This window comes from Desmodus rotundus, chromosome 5 (assembly GCF_022682495.2).
Source record: "Desmodus rotundus isolate HL8 chromosome 5, HLdesRot8A.1, whole genome shotgun sequence".
NCBI classification, from domain to species: domain Eukaryota; kingdom Metazoa; phylum Chordata; class Mammalia; order Chiroptera; family Phyllostomidae; genus Desmodus; species Desmodus rotundus.
In genome coordinates, this window is record NC_071391.1 from 116,088,468 (window position 1) to 116,105,639 (window position 17,172).

General features: G+C 43.8%; 1 protein-coding gene and 1 pseudogene across 2 annotated transcripts in view; one reads left to right on the forward strand and one right to left on the reverse strand.

The window, feature by feature from the left end:
• M1AP (meiosis 1 associated protein) overlaps positions 1-16,791 on the forward strand; it is a 59,364-nt gene extending 42,573 nt beyond the window's left edge. Inside the window, exons 7-10 of one of the 2 annotated variants that reach the window (XM_045193780.2) lie at positions 13,997-14,203; positions 15,273-15,413; positions 15,862-15,873; positions 16,355-16,791. In XM_045193780.2, the coding sequence (XP_045049715.2) occupies positions 13,997-14,203; positions 15,273-15,413; positions 15,862-15,873; positions 16,355-16,525 (531 nt within the window). In that variant the 3' untranslated portion in view covers positions 16,526-16,791. The remainder of the gene's footprint in view (positions 1-13,996; positions 14,204-15,272; positions 15,414-15,861; positions 15,874-16,354) is intronic. The other variant, XM_024558572.4, reaches the window with a different exon arrangement.
• On the reverse strand, positions 7,271-7,742 carry LOC112302973 (large ribosomal subunit protein uL15 pseudogene; annotated as a pseudogene).
• Positions 16,792-17,172: the final 381 nt, after the last annotated feature.

The following is a 17,172-nucleotide window of genomic DNA, read 5'->3' on the forward strand; positions in this document are numbered from 1 at the left end:
GGCTTTTCTTTCTTTTTTGTATGGAGTTCTTGGTAGTGACTCAGGGCAGTTGGTTTTCCCTGCTAGATGAGGGAAAACCAGGGGGCACTGGCCTGTGAATACCCTCTGTGAGCCACCAGACTTGGTGAGGAGTTAAGTATGTCTCACTTCTCTCCTGAGTATGTCTTGTCTTCTTACTACAGTTCACATCTTGGTCCTTGGTAACAGATTTGTAGAAAAGCTCAAACATATTTATGGTGCTGCACCCAACAACATCTGTGCTCTGTTTGTGGGGAGCTCTGTGACTAAAACTTACAGCTTTGCTTTTGATTTTCTAACTGACTTAGTTTTCCTCTTGTTTGGCTGCTAGAAGCTCAAAACCAAATATAATGGCATTTTAATACACTGCTGGAGGGAGTGTACATGTTCTGGAAAGGGATACCCTTCACCACTTTCATTCCACTGCTGGGCATGTAGCCCAAGAAAACAATCAGAAAGACAGCAAAGCTATATGTACCAGCACGTTCATCTTGCTACGTGCTAGTCACTTAACCGAGTGTTCTGCATACTTTACCTCATTTAATCTTCACAACAGCTCCGTGAGAATAGGAACTGTTGATCTTGTTTTTACAAATTGGGAAGTCTGAAGAGATCAAGTGACTTAGCAAAGGTCACACAGCTGCCACAGTGGCTGTCAGAATTTGAATCTACTTCTGTGGATTACAAAACCAATGCTCTTAATTTCTTGCTAAATTCCCTACTCCAGATGTGGCCAGACAAATAGACCACAACACTGAGGCTAATTCCCCCTTACCGAGCACCCCATGCTTCTCTCCTCCGCTGGACAAGAAGTAAAGGGACTGGGTGTGTGTGATAGCTCCTCTCCCATCGTATGCTACTGTTTTCCCCTCTACTCTAGGTTTGTTCCACCTCGTCCAGATTAACAACCACTCTCCTTTTCTGGAAAAAAAGAGACACAAAATAGTGTTTGAATGGCTCTTTCTTCTTGCCTTTGATGTGCCATCTTCTCCAAGCAATAATAAGCCTCAAAGGCAGTGTGTTATAGAGAGAAGAATTTCCCACAAGCCTCAGCTTGTTCATTCAATAACAACTATTTTTTGAATGCCTACTATGTAATAAGACTTATTTAGAATTTTAACCTTCTCGATCCTGTTTGCAAAAGTTTTTAGCACTTCTTTAACTTCATCCTTGGTTTCGTATTCTTTCTTACAATTTTTTTCATATATTCTTTTGAAATCTGATGTTGTCAGCTCCCCTATATAAGTCTCTTACCTCCTGTTTCTCATTGTGACGTTTCCCCTCCAGCTAACTTCTCATTCTAACTTCTGTCTTTCTGTTAATAGCAGCAGCACCACTGTCTACTCACTCAGGCTTGAAACCTCAGTCACTCTCAGCCCTCTCAGCGTTTACACCCACTGCATCGCTAAGTCGTATCAGTTTTCTTCTCATAACATGAATTGTAACTGTCCTTTCCTTCCCATTCCCACTGCTTGTTTTCACCGAGACTACGTCAGTAAACTCCTAACTAGCTTCCTTACCTCCAGTCTCTTCTCCTTCTAATTTGCCCTGCTCATTAAACCAGATAAATCTTTTCGAAACCTTCCCTTGACTATCCCATGTTTTTCCATGATGCTAGTACATAGGCCTTTAGCCTTGTCTGCTCTATCCTCACAGCCTCTACTGGCATTTCATGTATCTATCTTCTCCTCTCCATTCTATATATCACTATCCCAGTTTAGGCCCCTTTTACCTCTTTCCTTTAATATTGCGACACTATCTTAACTTGCCTAAGTGCCTGTCATGTTTTCCCTTCTTGATCCATTTTACATACTGCCACCGGATTAATCTTCTTGAAACATAGTGCCGATCCTGCCCTCTCTAGCTTAAAGATATTTCGTGACTTAGTGTTCATTATACTTAACCAAGTATTCAGCCTTGTTTTTCATTATATTCCTTCACGTACCACACACGCCAACCAAATCAATATACAGACTTTAAATTGCCCCACCTTTGAACCTTTGTTCATGTTATGCCTTCTCCTGTCTCCGTGTGTTCAAATCTTACCCCAATCTGAAAGACTCAGCTCAAAGGATCCTTCTGCACTGAAGCCTCTCTGAATTCCTATATTTATCATCAGACCACTGTGTGCTCTGTCTCTTTTTAGAGAAAAGCATATTTCAATTCATATGATCCTATTAGACATGGGTTAAAGTGTAGGACATAAATTTGACTACCCAGACTCCAGCATAACATGATCGCCTTTCCCTGGCATTTCCACCACTTCTTCACTTTACCAACTAATTCCTGGGCTCAGAGTAGGACTTGTTACCTCTCTCTTTTGGGAGTCAAGGCAAGGCAGTTTTCTATCCTGTGGTGGTAAAATGAAATTTGTATTGTCCATGAAAAGATGGACGTTAGAATCAGATGGCCTGAATGACAGCTTCATTACTTCCCAACTGCGTGAACTTAGGCAATAGACTTACCCTCTCTGAGTGTCAGTGTCTTCATCTGTTTGTCACCCTGACACGTCTGCTGGCCCCATGTGGTTCGGTCTCTGCATAAATGTTAAAGAAACATTGCCCAAAGGCCAAGAGGTATTTTTAAAATTAATTTATTTGTGCTTTCAAAGAACACCAAAAAGGAAATGGTTCGTAACCTACAATGACATTTCTCAAATTTTCTTCCTATGCTCCTCTATTAAATCTAATCTGGATCCATCCCCAGACCCTTTCACACACACACACACACACACACACACACACACACACAATGAATAAATAAATAAACACAAAAGTACTGTCTACATCCCCAATCCTTGTTCCTCTATCTTCTTCCTCTCTCTGTCTCAGCCATATAATTTTCCATAGATAGACAGCCTCTCTGACTTTGTCCCCTCCCTCTCGGTCCTGTCTCTCTCCACCTATTTAAAATATCCAGGAAAAGAATTCACAATGCTTCTCCTTTTTTGAGTAAAAGTGAAGTGGGGGGAAAGGGGATAAAGGGGGGAAGGTACATGACAGGCACACATTATTAACTCTAGTTCCTGTCACATGCAGATAGAGACAATAAAAATATACCTCATATGGCTTTTAAGATGAGTAAGTAATGGTGTGTGTAAAGCACCCAGCATATGTCTGGCATGCAATGAGCATATAATGGTTGGTTAGTGGTTCTATGAGTTCCATTTGTTCCTTCTCTATTCTAATTCTCTAGAGAAATTCTCCATATTTTCACCTATATTCTTGAACATACTAATTGTAGTTATTTTAAGGTTTTTATCCACTAACCCCAATACCTAGATCACCTGTGGCTTTTTTTCTATTATTTCTTTTTTCAGAGATGGTTATCTCTGAAAACCATCTTGTGGTTTTCAGACATTGGTCTTGTCTTTTGGTGCACCTGATAATACTATAATGGAAGATGCTCATTGCATCTAAATAAATTGTAGAGGCTCCAGTTGGCATTGGCTGCCTCCTCCAGAGAGGGCTCCCCCTGCCCTGCACTAAGCAGATACAGTGGAGACAGATCATCTCATTCCCCCTGGAGTTCTGCTGAGTCCAGGCTGGGCTGTAGCCCTGCTAAGTCTGCATCTGCTCCTGGTTTGCCCCTGGCCCTCCAGGACTTTCCACTGAAAACTGGGTGTACTGTGTGTGTCCCTTCCCTTGGCCACTGCAATGCTCTACTTCTAGAGGCTTTCTCCTTAAGTGTTTTTTGTCTCTTGCTCTGTGAAGCCCCAGGATCTGGCAAATGTGCCGAGTGAAAAATTGGCTTGAGCACCCACCCTCCCCCTGCCAAGTCTCTACTAAAATATCTGCTGGTCTCTCTGTTTCCTTGCAAGTGCCTCAGCAGGTGCGAATCCTAGATTCTCAGCCACCACCCTGACTCCAACTCAGAACCAGCATATGCCCCCATGGTAAAAGCAGTTGCAATAATTCCCTCATCTCTCTGGATTCTTTCCTTTGCAGACACTTAGCTGCCCCTCATTTTCTTTGTCACAGCACCTCCTCGTTGCCTTCTGACAAATGGTTTCTCTATATTACCCAGCCTTTCTAACTGTTCTAGGCAGGAGAACCAGTCTGCATCTGGCCATTCCAATGCACTCAGTTGCAGAAGTAGATGCTTATTAAAAGTTCGTTGATTCCCCCTTTGCACCCGTTATCTGGCTAGACAACCCATAATACATTTTCTGGTTTACCCTCATCAGTTGGCACTCTACCATGTTCTCATTTTCGGGTTCCCAGGTTTCCATACAATTATAAGCAGAGCTGAGTTCCTTCAATGCTGTCTGTTCATCCAGCCCTTCTTTAAGAGCCTTTCTTCTATACAAAGTCCAGGCTGCTATAATCTAGTTCCGGCCATCAGTGCCAGCCCACCAGGCCTCATCAACTATAAAAGTTATGTGACTTTGCAAATTACTCTTCACACATACTCTAAAACTTTATCAACTGCAGCCTTAAGTGTTATTCCATTCCCTGATGTTTTTTACTTGACAATTGAATGTTGTATCTTTCTGTCCTCATAGAATACTTTGTTTTAGTTGAGAATTTTACTTCTTTTTCCTCAGAGGAATATTCCTTCATCAGATATCAAGGCTCTTGGTAAACTCATCTTCCACCCTTTCTGAAAAATGTGTGCCATCCACCATTCCCATAAATTTTTCTCCAGACACAAGAGAGCTATGTGTTTTGACCTCATTCTTCAGTTTTATAGATCTGTATCTAAGAATTATTAAATTATTTTTATTTATTTTTAAAGATTTTATTTATTTACTTTTAAACAGAGGGGAAGGAGGGGAGAAAGAAAGGGAGAGAAACATCAATGTGTGGTTGCTTCTTGCACACCCCCCACCAGGGACCTGGCCCATAACCCAGGCATGTGCCTGACTGGGAATCGAACCAGCAGCCCTTTGGTTCACAGGCCAATGCTCAATCCACTGAGCCACACCAGCCAGGACTAAATTATTTTTAAAGTAACAAAATTTAATAAACAGAATTTAATAATTATTAAATGTATTTTTAATTTAAAAATTTTAATACTTCATGGTGCTTACTGTGAGCCTGAAACAGTTCTAAACATTTCACAAATATTAATTTATATTACCTCCATAACCACCCTAGGAGTTAACAATGATTGTCTCTACTGTACAGATGAGAAAGTATGGCCCAGAGAGGCTAAGTACTTTCCCATGATTACACAGCTAGTAAATGGTAGAGCAGGATTGAACCCAGAAAGGTTGACTCCAGGACCCAAATGCTTTATCACTGTATAACCATGTGAAGTTCATTATCATATTGACTGCAGGAGTTCTCTGAAATACATTCACGACTCAATAAGAATACACAAAATAGCTTCTCCCAGGCTTTGTGTCAGGAAAAGCTGTGAGGCTCCCTTCTAGCAAAAACGGGTGGTGTGCGTTTCTATGACGCTTATCTAATCTTGGCTCTATTACTGCCCTACCCTTATTTTTTCCTTGCACAATCCCCTTATTTGTTTATTTTATCTTTGTGTTGTTGCATTTTTCTAAATTAGCATAACTACTTTGTGGAATTGTGGTAAGGAATATATATGTAATTAATTTTTCCAAGTATTTATGAGGTGAATCTATCCATCACCAGGAAAACATAATTTCAATTACCAAATCCTACTGTGTAGTCCCAGTTAGGCAGCTAGTGACTCATTTTCCACATCCTCATTTCTCTTACAAAGTCATTTCTGTGTGAACTAGAAAAAGAAATGAAAATACCACCTAGGTCTTTCAGTTTCCTATTTAAAATGTCAGAGTCTCTGGAGACGCATTCCAGAGTTTTACTGGCCATGTCTGCCCTAATTGGCCACAGAAGTGACAGAATTCAGGCCGGAATGTGTCCAGCAGGAGTCCAAGTACACAGGCGATGACCTGGTTGGGCAGTAAATGGGTGGGGAAGTGGAAAGTCCTTGGTTATATTAGGCATGAAGTCAAGAGCAAGAATCCAAGCTGAGAGTGGGGTAATGGCAGGTCAGGAGCCATTTTTTGAAGAGAAAAAGAAACAATCAGAATGAGGTTAGAGTACAGCGCCTGCAGGGAAACACACAAGTGCTAGGACAGCAGTGGGCTCTGGTAACCCAGCCCTGTCTATTTCTCTTGACTCATCTTTCGCCATGCCCCTTTCATCGTCCACTCCAGCTGCGTTAGTAAATTGCTAAATGTTCCTCAGATATCCTGGACTGTTTCAGACCTCCACCTTTTTTCATGCTGCTCTTTCCCCTTACCTCTGTCCACTTGACAAATAGCTACTCATTTCTTTCCAGATTTTGCTTAAATACCTTTACTATGAAGCTTTTCCTATACTCCCTCATTCCAGCTACAGCCAGCCCCCACTTATCCTTTTTGTCCCTTCCCACTCACATACCTGTTGCCCCATCTATCTGGAGCTTCACATCACTGAGAAGTGGTATAAATTTGCACCTTAGCTCTCTGATGTGAGAAATGTCACATCACTATATTTTTCTAAATCAAATTTAGACTATATTAGTCCCCAATGCCAGGATGTTGCCACATTCAATATTTTTTGAGTGCCTCTCCCCTTCCCTCAGAATCTCAGGGCTAAAAGTCTAGAAAATATGGGAAATGGCCCTTTGGTATTCAATACACTTCCAATACACTTCCAATACATCGTTGAATAGAAGTGGCAAGAGCAGATATCTTTGTCTTTTCCTGTCTGAGGGGCAAAGCATCCAGTCTTTCACCACTACCTGCGATGTTAGCTGTGGGTTTTTGTAGAGACTTTGTCAAGCTGAGGACGTTCCAGTCCAATCCTAGTGTGTTGAGTGTTTTTATCATGAAAGGGCTTGGGATTTTATCAAATCCTTTTTCTGCATCTATTGAGATGATTATGTAGTTTTTGTCCTGTGTTCTATTACATGGTGTATTACATTGTCTGATTTTTGGATATTAAACCAACCTTGCATTCCTAGTATGAATCCCACTTGGTTGTGGTGTATAATCCGTTTTTATGTTGCTGGATTTGGTTGGCTGATACATTGTTGAGGGTTTCTGCATCTATATTCATAAGGGATGTTGATCTATAATTTTCTTTTCTTGTGACATCTTTTCTGGTTTTAGTATCAGGGTTAATACTGGTCTCATAGAATAATTTGGAAAGTGTTCCTTCATCTTCTATTTTTTGAAAGAATTTATGAAGGATTAATATTATTTCTTTAAAGCTTTGATGGAATTCCCAGTGACTATTTTATTTTATTTTATTTTTTTGACAAAAGCATTTGTGAGCATTTAATGAATTCCCCTCCATGTAGCTTCAAATACCAGCACACAAGCCCCACCAACACTCTCAGTCTTCTCCTCAGCTCTTCTGCTGAAGAACTTGGCCTTCACAGTGACAGGCTGCTTTGGGAGCTTTCCCTCCCCAGAACTGTGTAGTAGCCTGATCGTACCACATCAATGATGGGAGCGGCTCCGGTCTCGTTTTTGGCAGGGTTTACTGTGTCTGCTCACCAACAAAGGTCCACAGTCTATCAAGATTGACAGCGGGGCAGCAGCTCTGGTTCCTCTTTAAGTGGTCGTGCCTCATACCAGCTTTCCCAACGTGACCTGGGTGATATTTGTCGAAGTGGATGCTGCGATGATGCAAGCCACCAGTATTACCTCGGCCTCCTGGGTGCCTCCTGTGCTTGCCCATGCAGCTGTGGCCATGGCTCATGTGGCCCCAAAGTTTCCGGGTCTTCCTCAGTCCGGATGGCATGTTGGTGGCCGAGATGCCCTAGTGACAGTTTTAATGGCGTTGGTGTAGGCCTTGCCTAAAAGACCAGTGATGCCATCTGGGCCTTAGCTTTTCTTCATGGAAAATTTCCTAATGACTAGTTCTTTATCTTTTCTTGTATTAGGTTGTACCAAAAAAAGTTAATACAGCAGACCTCAGATTTCTATCCTTAGACAGTCCTACTTGCAAGATTGACCCTTGTGTGGGGCTCAAGGGGGTGGGTGGAAGTAGAAGAGGGTATAAGGGGGATAAATGGTAAGGGAAAATGCTATAAAAAATAAACTATTAAAAACAAAGATTGACCTGTGACTGGCATCTGGGGATATGGATTTGAAAAGTGTTTCCACCATTCCTTAAATAATATAAGTGGCACACTGTGCCTAAACTGTGCAAAAATACGTTGTTTCTGCTAAATACCTGCTTTTCTTCTAGGACTCTAGAATTTTCATAGCTGCTAGGTACAGGTCAATAAAAATGTTGGGCACAAATCTGTAACTTCTCCTGGTGGACACTTTACACATGTTGTCACAATTCAATGCTGGAGGAAATAAGCACATCCTGTGTGACTTCATAGGTAGCAGACTCTTGGGAGCTTGTACCTGGCTTCTCCAGGACTTCACAAGCCTTTTCCCTCTGCTGATTTTGCTTTGTGTCTTTTTGCTATAACGAATCATATCTATAAGTGTGACTATATGCTAAATCCTGTAAGTTCTCTTAGTGAATTGCTGAACCTGGGAGTGGTCCTGGGGACCCATCACACAAATTTATTCAGATTTTCTATTTCTTCTTGAGTCAGTCTCAGTAATTTGTATCTTTCTAGGAATATGTCCATTTCATGTGGGTTATCCATTTTTTTGCATACAATTGTTTATAATATTTCCTTATTTATCCTTTCAGTTTCTGTAAGGTCAGCAGTGATGTCCCTCTTTTATTTTTTATTTTGATAACTTAGATATTTTCTCTTTTTTCCTTGAACAGTCTAGCTAAATGTTTGTCAATTTTGTTGGTCTTTTCAAAGAACAAACTTTTGCTTCCATTGATTTTCTCTATTATTTTTCTATTCTCTAGTTCATTTCTTTCTACTCTAGTGTTATTTCATTTCCTTCCTTCTGCTTCCTTTAGTTTGGTTTCCTTTTTCTAGTTTCATAAGGTAGAAGGTTAGATTATTCATTTAAGGTCTTTTTTAAAAACTGAGGAGTTTTCAGCTATAAATTTTTCTCTAAACACTGCTTTAGCTGTTTGTCATAAATATTGGTATATTATGTTTTTGTTTTCACTCATCTCAAATTATTTTCTAATTTCTCTAGTGATTTCTTCTTTGAATCATTGATTATTTAGGAGTATGTTGTTTAATTTTCACATACTCATGAATTTCCCCAATTTGTTTCTGTTACTGATTTCTAAATGCATTACACTTGGTCAGAGAACATACTTTGGATGATTTTAATCTCTTTAAGTTTATTGTACCCTGATTTATGGCCTATCACATGGTCTGTCCTGGAGACTGTTCCATGTTTACTTGAGAAGAATGTATAATCTGATGTTTAGGGGTTTGCAATGTCTTTAACCACATTCCACGGTCTCCTTTTTGAAAGTGAGTGCAAGAGTAGCAGAATAGTGAATATTGCAGCTTTACTTTCTCCCCCTCCTAGTCCTGCCTTCTGGTGTGAGAAAATAAGCAAATAATCTCAAATTAACCTAATTTCCTCCTGATGCCCTTCTACACACCAAAAAACACCAGGCATGCCCGGCTTTCTCATAACCAGCTGTGATTCCTCTTCCTGGACACGTCAGGACAATGAAATGTGTCTCTACCTGCAAGCAAAGCAGACTGAGTGTTCTTGCTCATCTCTCCTCTCATTGGTTGCCTCAGAAACACGCATTCTCAGGAACTGGCCAGTTCTCCTTTAAAAAAAAAAAGAAAAAGATTTTATTTATTTATTTTTTGAGAGAGGGGAAGGGCGGGAGAAAGAGAGGGAGAGAGACATCAGTGTGCGAGAGAAACCCAACCAGGGACCTGACCAGAAATCTAGGCATGTGCCCTGACCCAGAATCAAAAAGGTGACCTTTCTTCAGTTTGTGGGTGGTGCCCAACCCACTGAGCCACACCAGTCAGGGAGGTCAGTGCTTCTTTAGTCACTGTATTTGGTCTCAGACCATCATACTGAGTGCAGATCAAGGGAACTCTGGTTTGGTGAAATTAGAGCTTTTACCTGCTGTAATAAATTCCCACTGGGCCTTTTGGCAAGGCTCACACCAATGCCATTAAAATTGTCACTTCTACTCCTGTTTTCCCAGATACTGGAAGTGAGTAACCCCATCCTCTTTCCCTTTGGTATCTGTAATGGATCCATTTGGCTACAACTAACAGAAAACCAAAGTAACTCTAATTTGAGTAATTAAGAATTTATTTTTCTCATTAACAAGAAGTATGGGGCCAGACAATTACAAGCTGATGCAGTTGATCAGTGATACCATCGAAGACTCAAGCTCCTTCCATTTTTCCACTACAGCAACCATAGGAGGTGTACTTCATCCTTATGCCTCTTGCTTCCTGGTCACAAGGTGGCTGTTGCAACTTAAGACTCAGTCCTGTCCTAGGGAGAAAGAAGGGGTAGGGTGCAGAGGCAAAAAACTTGCCAGAAGATTACAAATCTTTTTCAGAAGCCCCATCCTGCAACTTCTGCTTATGTCTCAGTATTTAAATCTAGATTACAAATCACCCCTAGACCAATCACTGAAAGGCTGGAAAATGGGTACAGAGAAGGAAAAAGGAAAAGGGGAGGGAGAGCAGTGACCAGTCAACCAACAGTGGCTGCCACACCTTCCTTCCTAACCTTAGTAATGCAAAGTTAGGGCAAGAGTGGGGGAGGATGACTTTAGTATGACACACCATTCCACTCTGCCCCTGTCCACACCTGCTCCAAACAGACTCAGTCCCCACCTTCTAAAAATCTAAGTTCTCTGGCCTCTTCTGTAGCAAAGTCCCTGACCACAACATAGACAGCTTTTCACCTGCCTGCTGTTAAATTCAGCATCTAGCTCATGCTCCTTTCTTTAGAATTAGCAAAAGCATGTTCTAAGTATCCAGCAGTCATCTATAGTCATTAACTATTGCTGGATTTGAGAACCCCAAAGGCTGGTCTGGGACATCCCAGAAGACATCCCCATGCCGGTGCTTTTCCTCAGCCTCAGAGACCTGCTATGGCAGTTAACCGTCTCCATCACAGCTACAGCTGCCTGTACCAACAGGTCAACCCATGACCTGGGTAACATGTTCAAGTTTGGGTCTTGAGTTCCAAATTTCCGAAGAAGTTAGAAATTCAGATTCCAAAACAGGGACCTTAAACTTCAACTTTCCTACCTCTCACTTTCTCAGAATACTCCTGGAAATTACAGATAAATTAATATCTTTATCAAATTCTAATAAGGATGCATTTGTCTCTCTTCCTTCCAGAACCTTCTGTCAGCCTCTCTGTAAAAAAAGTTTTAAAGCATTTTATAAAGTCCTTTCAACTCAATCTCTTCTCAGTCCTCTGATTGTCCTCACATCAGTGGTTACTTTGGAAAGATCTCATTCGTTTCTGCATACCAATTCTCTAACAAAATCTTAGCTATAATCTCAAAATCAGTCAACTGAAACTCTTGGGGTCATAACTTTTTTGTGTAACATTCAAAGATTCTTAGTAATCCCATGATGTAGCAAGTGAGAACTTTTTTCCAAAACACTGACGTGCAAGAAATGTTACAATACTATAGTTAGCCCTCAGGGACTTGCCGCAGTGGCAAGATACTCCATTCTCCATGGAGTCTGGAAAGGTGACCAACCACCCAGTTTTCCCAGGAGTGAGGGGTTTTCTGGGACACAGGACTTTCAGTGCTAAAAATGGGCTAACCGGATCAGTTGGCCATCCGAAGTGTGGGCAAACATTAGTTTGCAATCCTTCCCCTTAGTATAGTATAAGCTCTAGGAGGACAATGAACATGTCTAATGAATCTCTATATGCCCACCCCCTAGTGCTCACACACAATAGGCACTAGATAAATTCTCAATAAACAAACTAATTTACAAACAAATGCATGAACCAGTATAAAAATAGAAAGTCATCGTCGTCATCATCATCATCATCATTCAAAGCCTGAGTTGATCTCAAAAGCCACATCAGAAGTTACTAGAGCAAACAACTAAAACAGGAACAAAATCACAGAAATGGAGATCACATGGAGGGTTATCAGTGGGGGAGTGGGAGGGGGAAAGAGGGGGAAAAGGTACAGAGAATAAGTAGCATAAATGGTAGGTAGAAAATAGACAGGGGGAGGATAAGAATAATATAGGAAATGTAGAAGCCAAAGAACTTATATGTATGACCCATGGACGTGAACTATAGGTGGGGAATGTGGGTGGGAGGGAGTGTGCAGAGCGGAGGGGAATAAAGTGGGGGCGGGAATGGGACAACTGTAATAGCATAATGAATAAAATATATTTTTTTAAAAAAAGAAGTTACTAGAGCCAACTGAAATGGAATGCCCTGCTACTTCCTACTTATCCCTCCCAGAGAACGTCCCTTTCAAGTTTAAAGAGGCCATGTCCTCAAGGAGGGGCAAATCCCCCCATGTACACACACACCATGATTTCTGTATCATCTGTGTTCAATGTGACGGACCTGAGAAGCATCAGGTAGACCTTCCATCGTGAAGGTCTGTCCTTCTGGAAGAAGCACATCTCCAGACAGAAGCAAAATGTTGAGAAAGAATAAACTGCTGAAGGTACCTATCCCCTGCCCAGCCTTACAGACGTCCCAGAGTTCTGCGCCGCACAGAATGATGACACTGATTTCAAGTGACTAGAACCTTCCCTCCCCCCACCCCCAGCACATCCCCTAGGGGTATAGCTCTACTGCTACAGCAGGTTTTTTCTGCTTCACTATGTCACTTTCCACTTGTCTTCCACAAGACACTGACCTTCCTCTATTCCCTTAATATCTCTTTTCTTTTTGCCCTTTATATTATTTCTTCCAACTTTTCCAATAAGTTAGAGCACTGTCTTTCATCTTATGTAGTAGGGAGACTATTACGTCTGTATCAACTGTAACTGGTGATCACCTCAAACAAGAGAACACAGGTCGCAGAGTATAACAGTTCTGACTCCATATTTCCTGGAGTTTTGTAGTGTTCCTTAAAAAACTAACAGAAAATTTCCTCATTCCCACGCGTGGTTTCAAAGGGTGCACCCCAAAAAGTTGCTCTTAAGTCTGTCTGACTCCTTATCCATGCGCTAACCAACCTCTGACCCCCATGGTGCATGGCAAAGAGTAACCACTCTGTTCTGCAGTGCCCTTCGCTCACAGAGTCACTGCCCCAGGAATTCTGACCCTTTTTCTTCCTTGTGACTGGCTGAAGTGATCTCGAAAGCCCCATCCCCCACCCCACCCCCACCTTGTTGTACCAAAGGTTTCCTCTCCCTTTTCCCCTCTCCTCCTCTCTATGCACAGGCACCCTTGACCACCGGCTTCTCACACCCTCCCTGGGCATTCCAGAGGCTCCCCTCTCAGCCCACCGCACCCCAGTCATGCAACACAGTCAGACTCTACCACCCTCCAAATAAGACCTGAATTTTCACAACACCCCACGCAAGTCTTTGTCCCAAGGCTCTGTTTTTAAGAATTATAATTCTTGCCCTGACTGGTGTGGCTCAGTGGTTTGGGCATTGCCCAGTGGACTAAAAAGTCACTGGTTCGATTCCCAGTCAGGGCACATGCCTAAGTTGCAGGCTAGGTCCCCGGTTGGGGTCATGAGGGAGGCAGCTGATCAATGTTTTTCTCACACATCAATATTTCTCTCCCTCTTTTTTCTCTTTCTAAAAATAAATAAATAAAAGTAAGTATTGCTTCTATAGTAATAATTTTTAAAAGAATTATAATCTTAAAACTCTACATTTACCACTGAGTAATACATTAGCCCTCTCTGGGGTAAACACCTACTTCAGGTTAAACGGCATCTCTTAACTCATCTCTGTACCGTCCATGCTTTTGTGTACCTCCCCGACCAGGGAGGAAAAGCAGTACTTGGGGACACTGGTGATTCAGGCAGGAAGTCCCTCCCTCCCAGGGCCAGGGGAAAATGGCTCGAGCCTCCCTGACACCACCCCCTCCAGGAACTCCGGGCAACCTCAGTTGGGATTGACCAAAATGTTCCGAAGACTGAGGATGAACCAGAGTTTATGCATGTCCTTCTTTCAGAAAAGAGAATGGCTGCTGTTGGCCAGAGGGGAGCCCCACAGCCGAGGACCCAGCCTGAGAGAGTCTGCCAGCACCTTCTATGTGATCGTGCCATCAAGGTCCCCCACCCTGCTGGTGAAGGCGGTGGCCACGCGGGAACTGATGCTGCCCAGCTCCTTTCCCCTGCTCCCTGAGAACCCACCTGACGACAGCCTTAAGGTTGTGGAGGCAAGTGGAGCCCTATCTCAGGAGAGAGGTAGAGGGGAGAGAAGAGACAGGAATTCAGGAAAGGGGTGCAGGAGAAGAATGAGCCAGTGAGGGGAAGGACAGGGAGCTGAGGGAGAAGTGGTCCCAAGGGTATGGTGAGAGGGTCAGAGAAGAAACAAAGGTAGGAACTGAGGCCAGGCAGGAGGAAGTAGGCAGTAGTGGTGTGTTCCCACAGGCCTTTCTCTGTATTATGGCTGCACATGTGTGCATCTATATTGGTCTGTTGAGGGAAAGAGAAAAAGGCAGAGATGTAGGCGCCCAGAATAGAAAGGGCTTCCAAATCAGACTCCAAAGCACAGGAGAGAATATCTCTTAAGGCCATTTTCTCCTGCTCCTCTTCCTTGGATCTAGATTCTGGGCTTCCTCTGCCCTGCCTCCCCAGTCTTGGGGCAGGAGAGTGACTCTGGGTAGGGAGAACTGGAGCCACCTCCCTGCTGGGTCCCTGGCTCCTGTGCAGAGAGGACAGAGCCTGGGATTGTGCTCTCAGCTTGGCGGCCATAGGGATGCAGAGAGAGGTGGGCACAAGTGGCTGTGGCTTGCTCAGCGTCTCACTTCAGGGCCAATGGTTCCTGGCACAGGATGTTGTGGCCGGAAAACCTGACTGCTCAGGAATGCTGTGCTCGCGTGTCCTCTGGTTATGCTCACCTGGCAGACAGGCCAAGAACTCAGTGTACTTGCCTTGCAGACTGTGAGCACCCCCAGGCCATGGACACACCCTCCCTCACAGCCTTGCACACTGGACCCCTTGTAACTCTTACAGTGCTCTGGAATCCCATGACACACCTCTCAGGCCAGAGCGTTCAGTGTCCCTAACCACTCAGGGTTGCTCGACTTCTTGTACCTGTGCTTGACACTTACCTCACAAACACTCAGGCCTGGGGCCTGTGGGACGCTCATCTACTCCACAGCCTGCAGAGATGCCCTGGGTCTTCACACCTCCTCTGGCCTCTTACTCGAAAAGGGCTCTGCCTGACATCTTGTGTTCTGTGACCTTAAGTTCCCCAGGTGAGGCTCCTCTTCTCTTCCTCAGAACATACTGGATGGCCTGGAGCTAGAGCCCACCTACAACCCCTTACAGGTTTGGAGTCACCTGTACTCACACCTGACCAGCACCTTTGCCAAGCCTCAGGGACGTCACCACCCAAGCTGGGAGAGCCGAGCCCTGAGAAAGGTATGGTTCTCCTTCTCACTCCCCTCCCTTCCCTCTATGCCCAGAACCCAAGGGACCCTCTCTCTTGCCCCCCAATACCCACCCCACCCTCACCCCTGGATTCCCCTTGCTGGGGAGGGAACCAGGCCTCTGCTAAGGAAAAAGAGCAGCCCTTTGCCCCAGACAAAGGGAGTTACAGCCCCTCCCCAGGGCGGGAGCTCTTCTGCTTTGGCATGGACACACGATAACGTTCAGGTATCTTAATTTACTGTTTACTCACAAAACAGACCATTGTCCTACTAAGGAAACCAGCTGCACTGGAGCTACACCATAGCCCTTCATTGAAAGGAAAGGCTGAAGGGAAAGAAATGCCCCAGGGAAGGGAAATGGGCATTTACTGAGCTCCAGTCCTTTGCCAGGTGCTGTGACAAGCCCTTTTACATATAATTTTCTCATTTACTCCTCACAGCATCCCTGCAAGGTAAGCATTATGCTCATTTTACAGATAAGCAAAGGGAGGCTGACCAAGTAGCTTGTAGAGAGGGCTCTAGTGACAAGGGTTAAAGAGAAGAGTAAGTAAAAATGGAGTTACTTTTATGAAATCCATATTTTATAACATTTTAGTTTCCTTTTGCTCTTATTCACTTCTTCTAGTCTCACAGTAATAGAGCCTTTAGAAAAACTACTTTCCCTTAGCTGAAGTTACAAGAGGTGTTTCCAGACCAGGAGGAACAGAACCCACACAAGTCAGCTGGTGGGCAAGCTAACAAAGGAGGGCCGCTCGGCCGGGGCATGGGCACTGGGGAAGCCGGAGTCCAGGGGACTCCACTGCCCTGAGCCTTGAGGCTGTCACTCCAGGAATGGGAGAAGGGAAGGAGTTAGGACAGCAGACCCAGAAGGGAATGGGATAGGAGATAAGGAAATCTGATCTTCAGAGATGGCTTTACTCACTTTCTTCTCAGGCTGGGCAGTTGCAGACAAATCGAGTTCGAGCTACGGTGGCCCCTCTACCTATGACTTCAGCCCCTGGCAGAGTCCCCAAGATGCCAGCAGCCAGCAAAGCCTCCTCAGAAGCCATCTTCCAGCTTTCTGAGGAGGAGGAAGAGGAGGAGGAGTACCCCTCAGAGCCTTAAGTAACCAGCACCAGAGCCTGGCCGCCCTGCTTAACCACATCCATGATAAGGCTCACACAATGGTGTTCTGAGGCCAGGTTTGCCTTCCATCCACCTGAGCCTCTCTGAGCTCTAGGTAACCGAGAAACAGCCTTCCCCTCCTCTGTCCTCAGTGCTGCCATCGCCCCACTCAGCCTGGGAAGAGGCACAAGAACCAAGCCTCTTGCTTCTCCAAGCAGCAAGTTTTCTTTTGTGTCATTTGATACTGTTAACAGATGAAGATTAAACCAACCAGTAAACCAACACCATTGTCAGGAGCATTTCCAACTCCGAATTTCTTCTTGTAGCTCTATGTAAGCAGGTGGATGTCATGTAACCTCTGGGAAACTGGGCCTCAGTAAACAAGGATGAGGTTTTCAGAGCTCATGAAAAACAAGTAGGATTGAAATCCAAGCCTGATTCCAAAGCCTGTGTCCCTCTCCCTACATCTACCACACTGTATGCAGTTCCCGTTAGGCTCCAAACAGAAAAGTGTTTGGTGCTCAGCACCTACAAGCAAAGTTGTATGGGGTGGGGGTCATGTGGCTAAGAACAGGGGAGTGGATGGTATGAAAAAGACCTATTCCCTTCCTACTCCCCTCTCCTCACCTGCCTACCTTCCCGTCAGC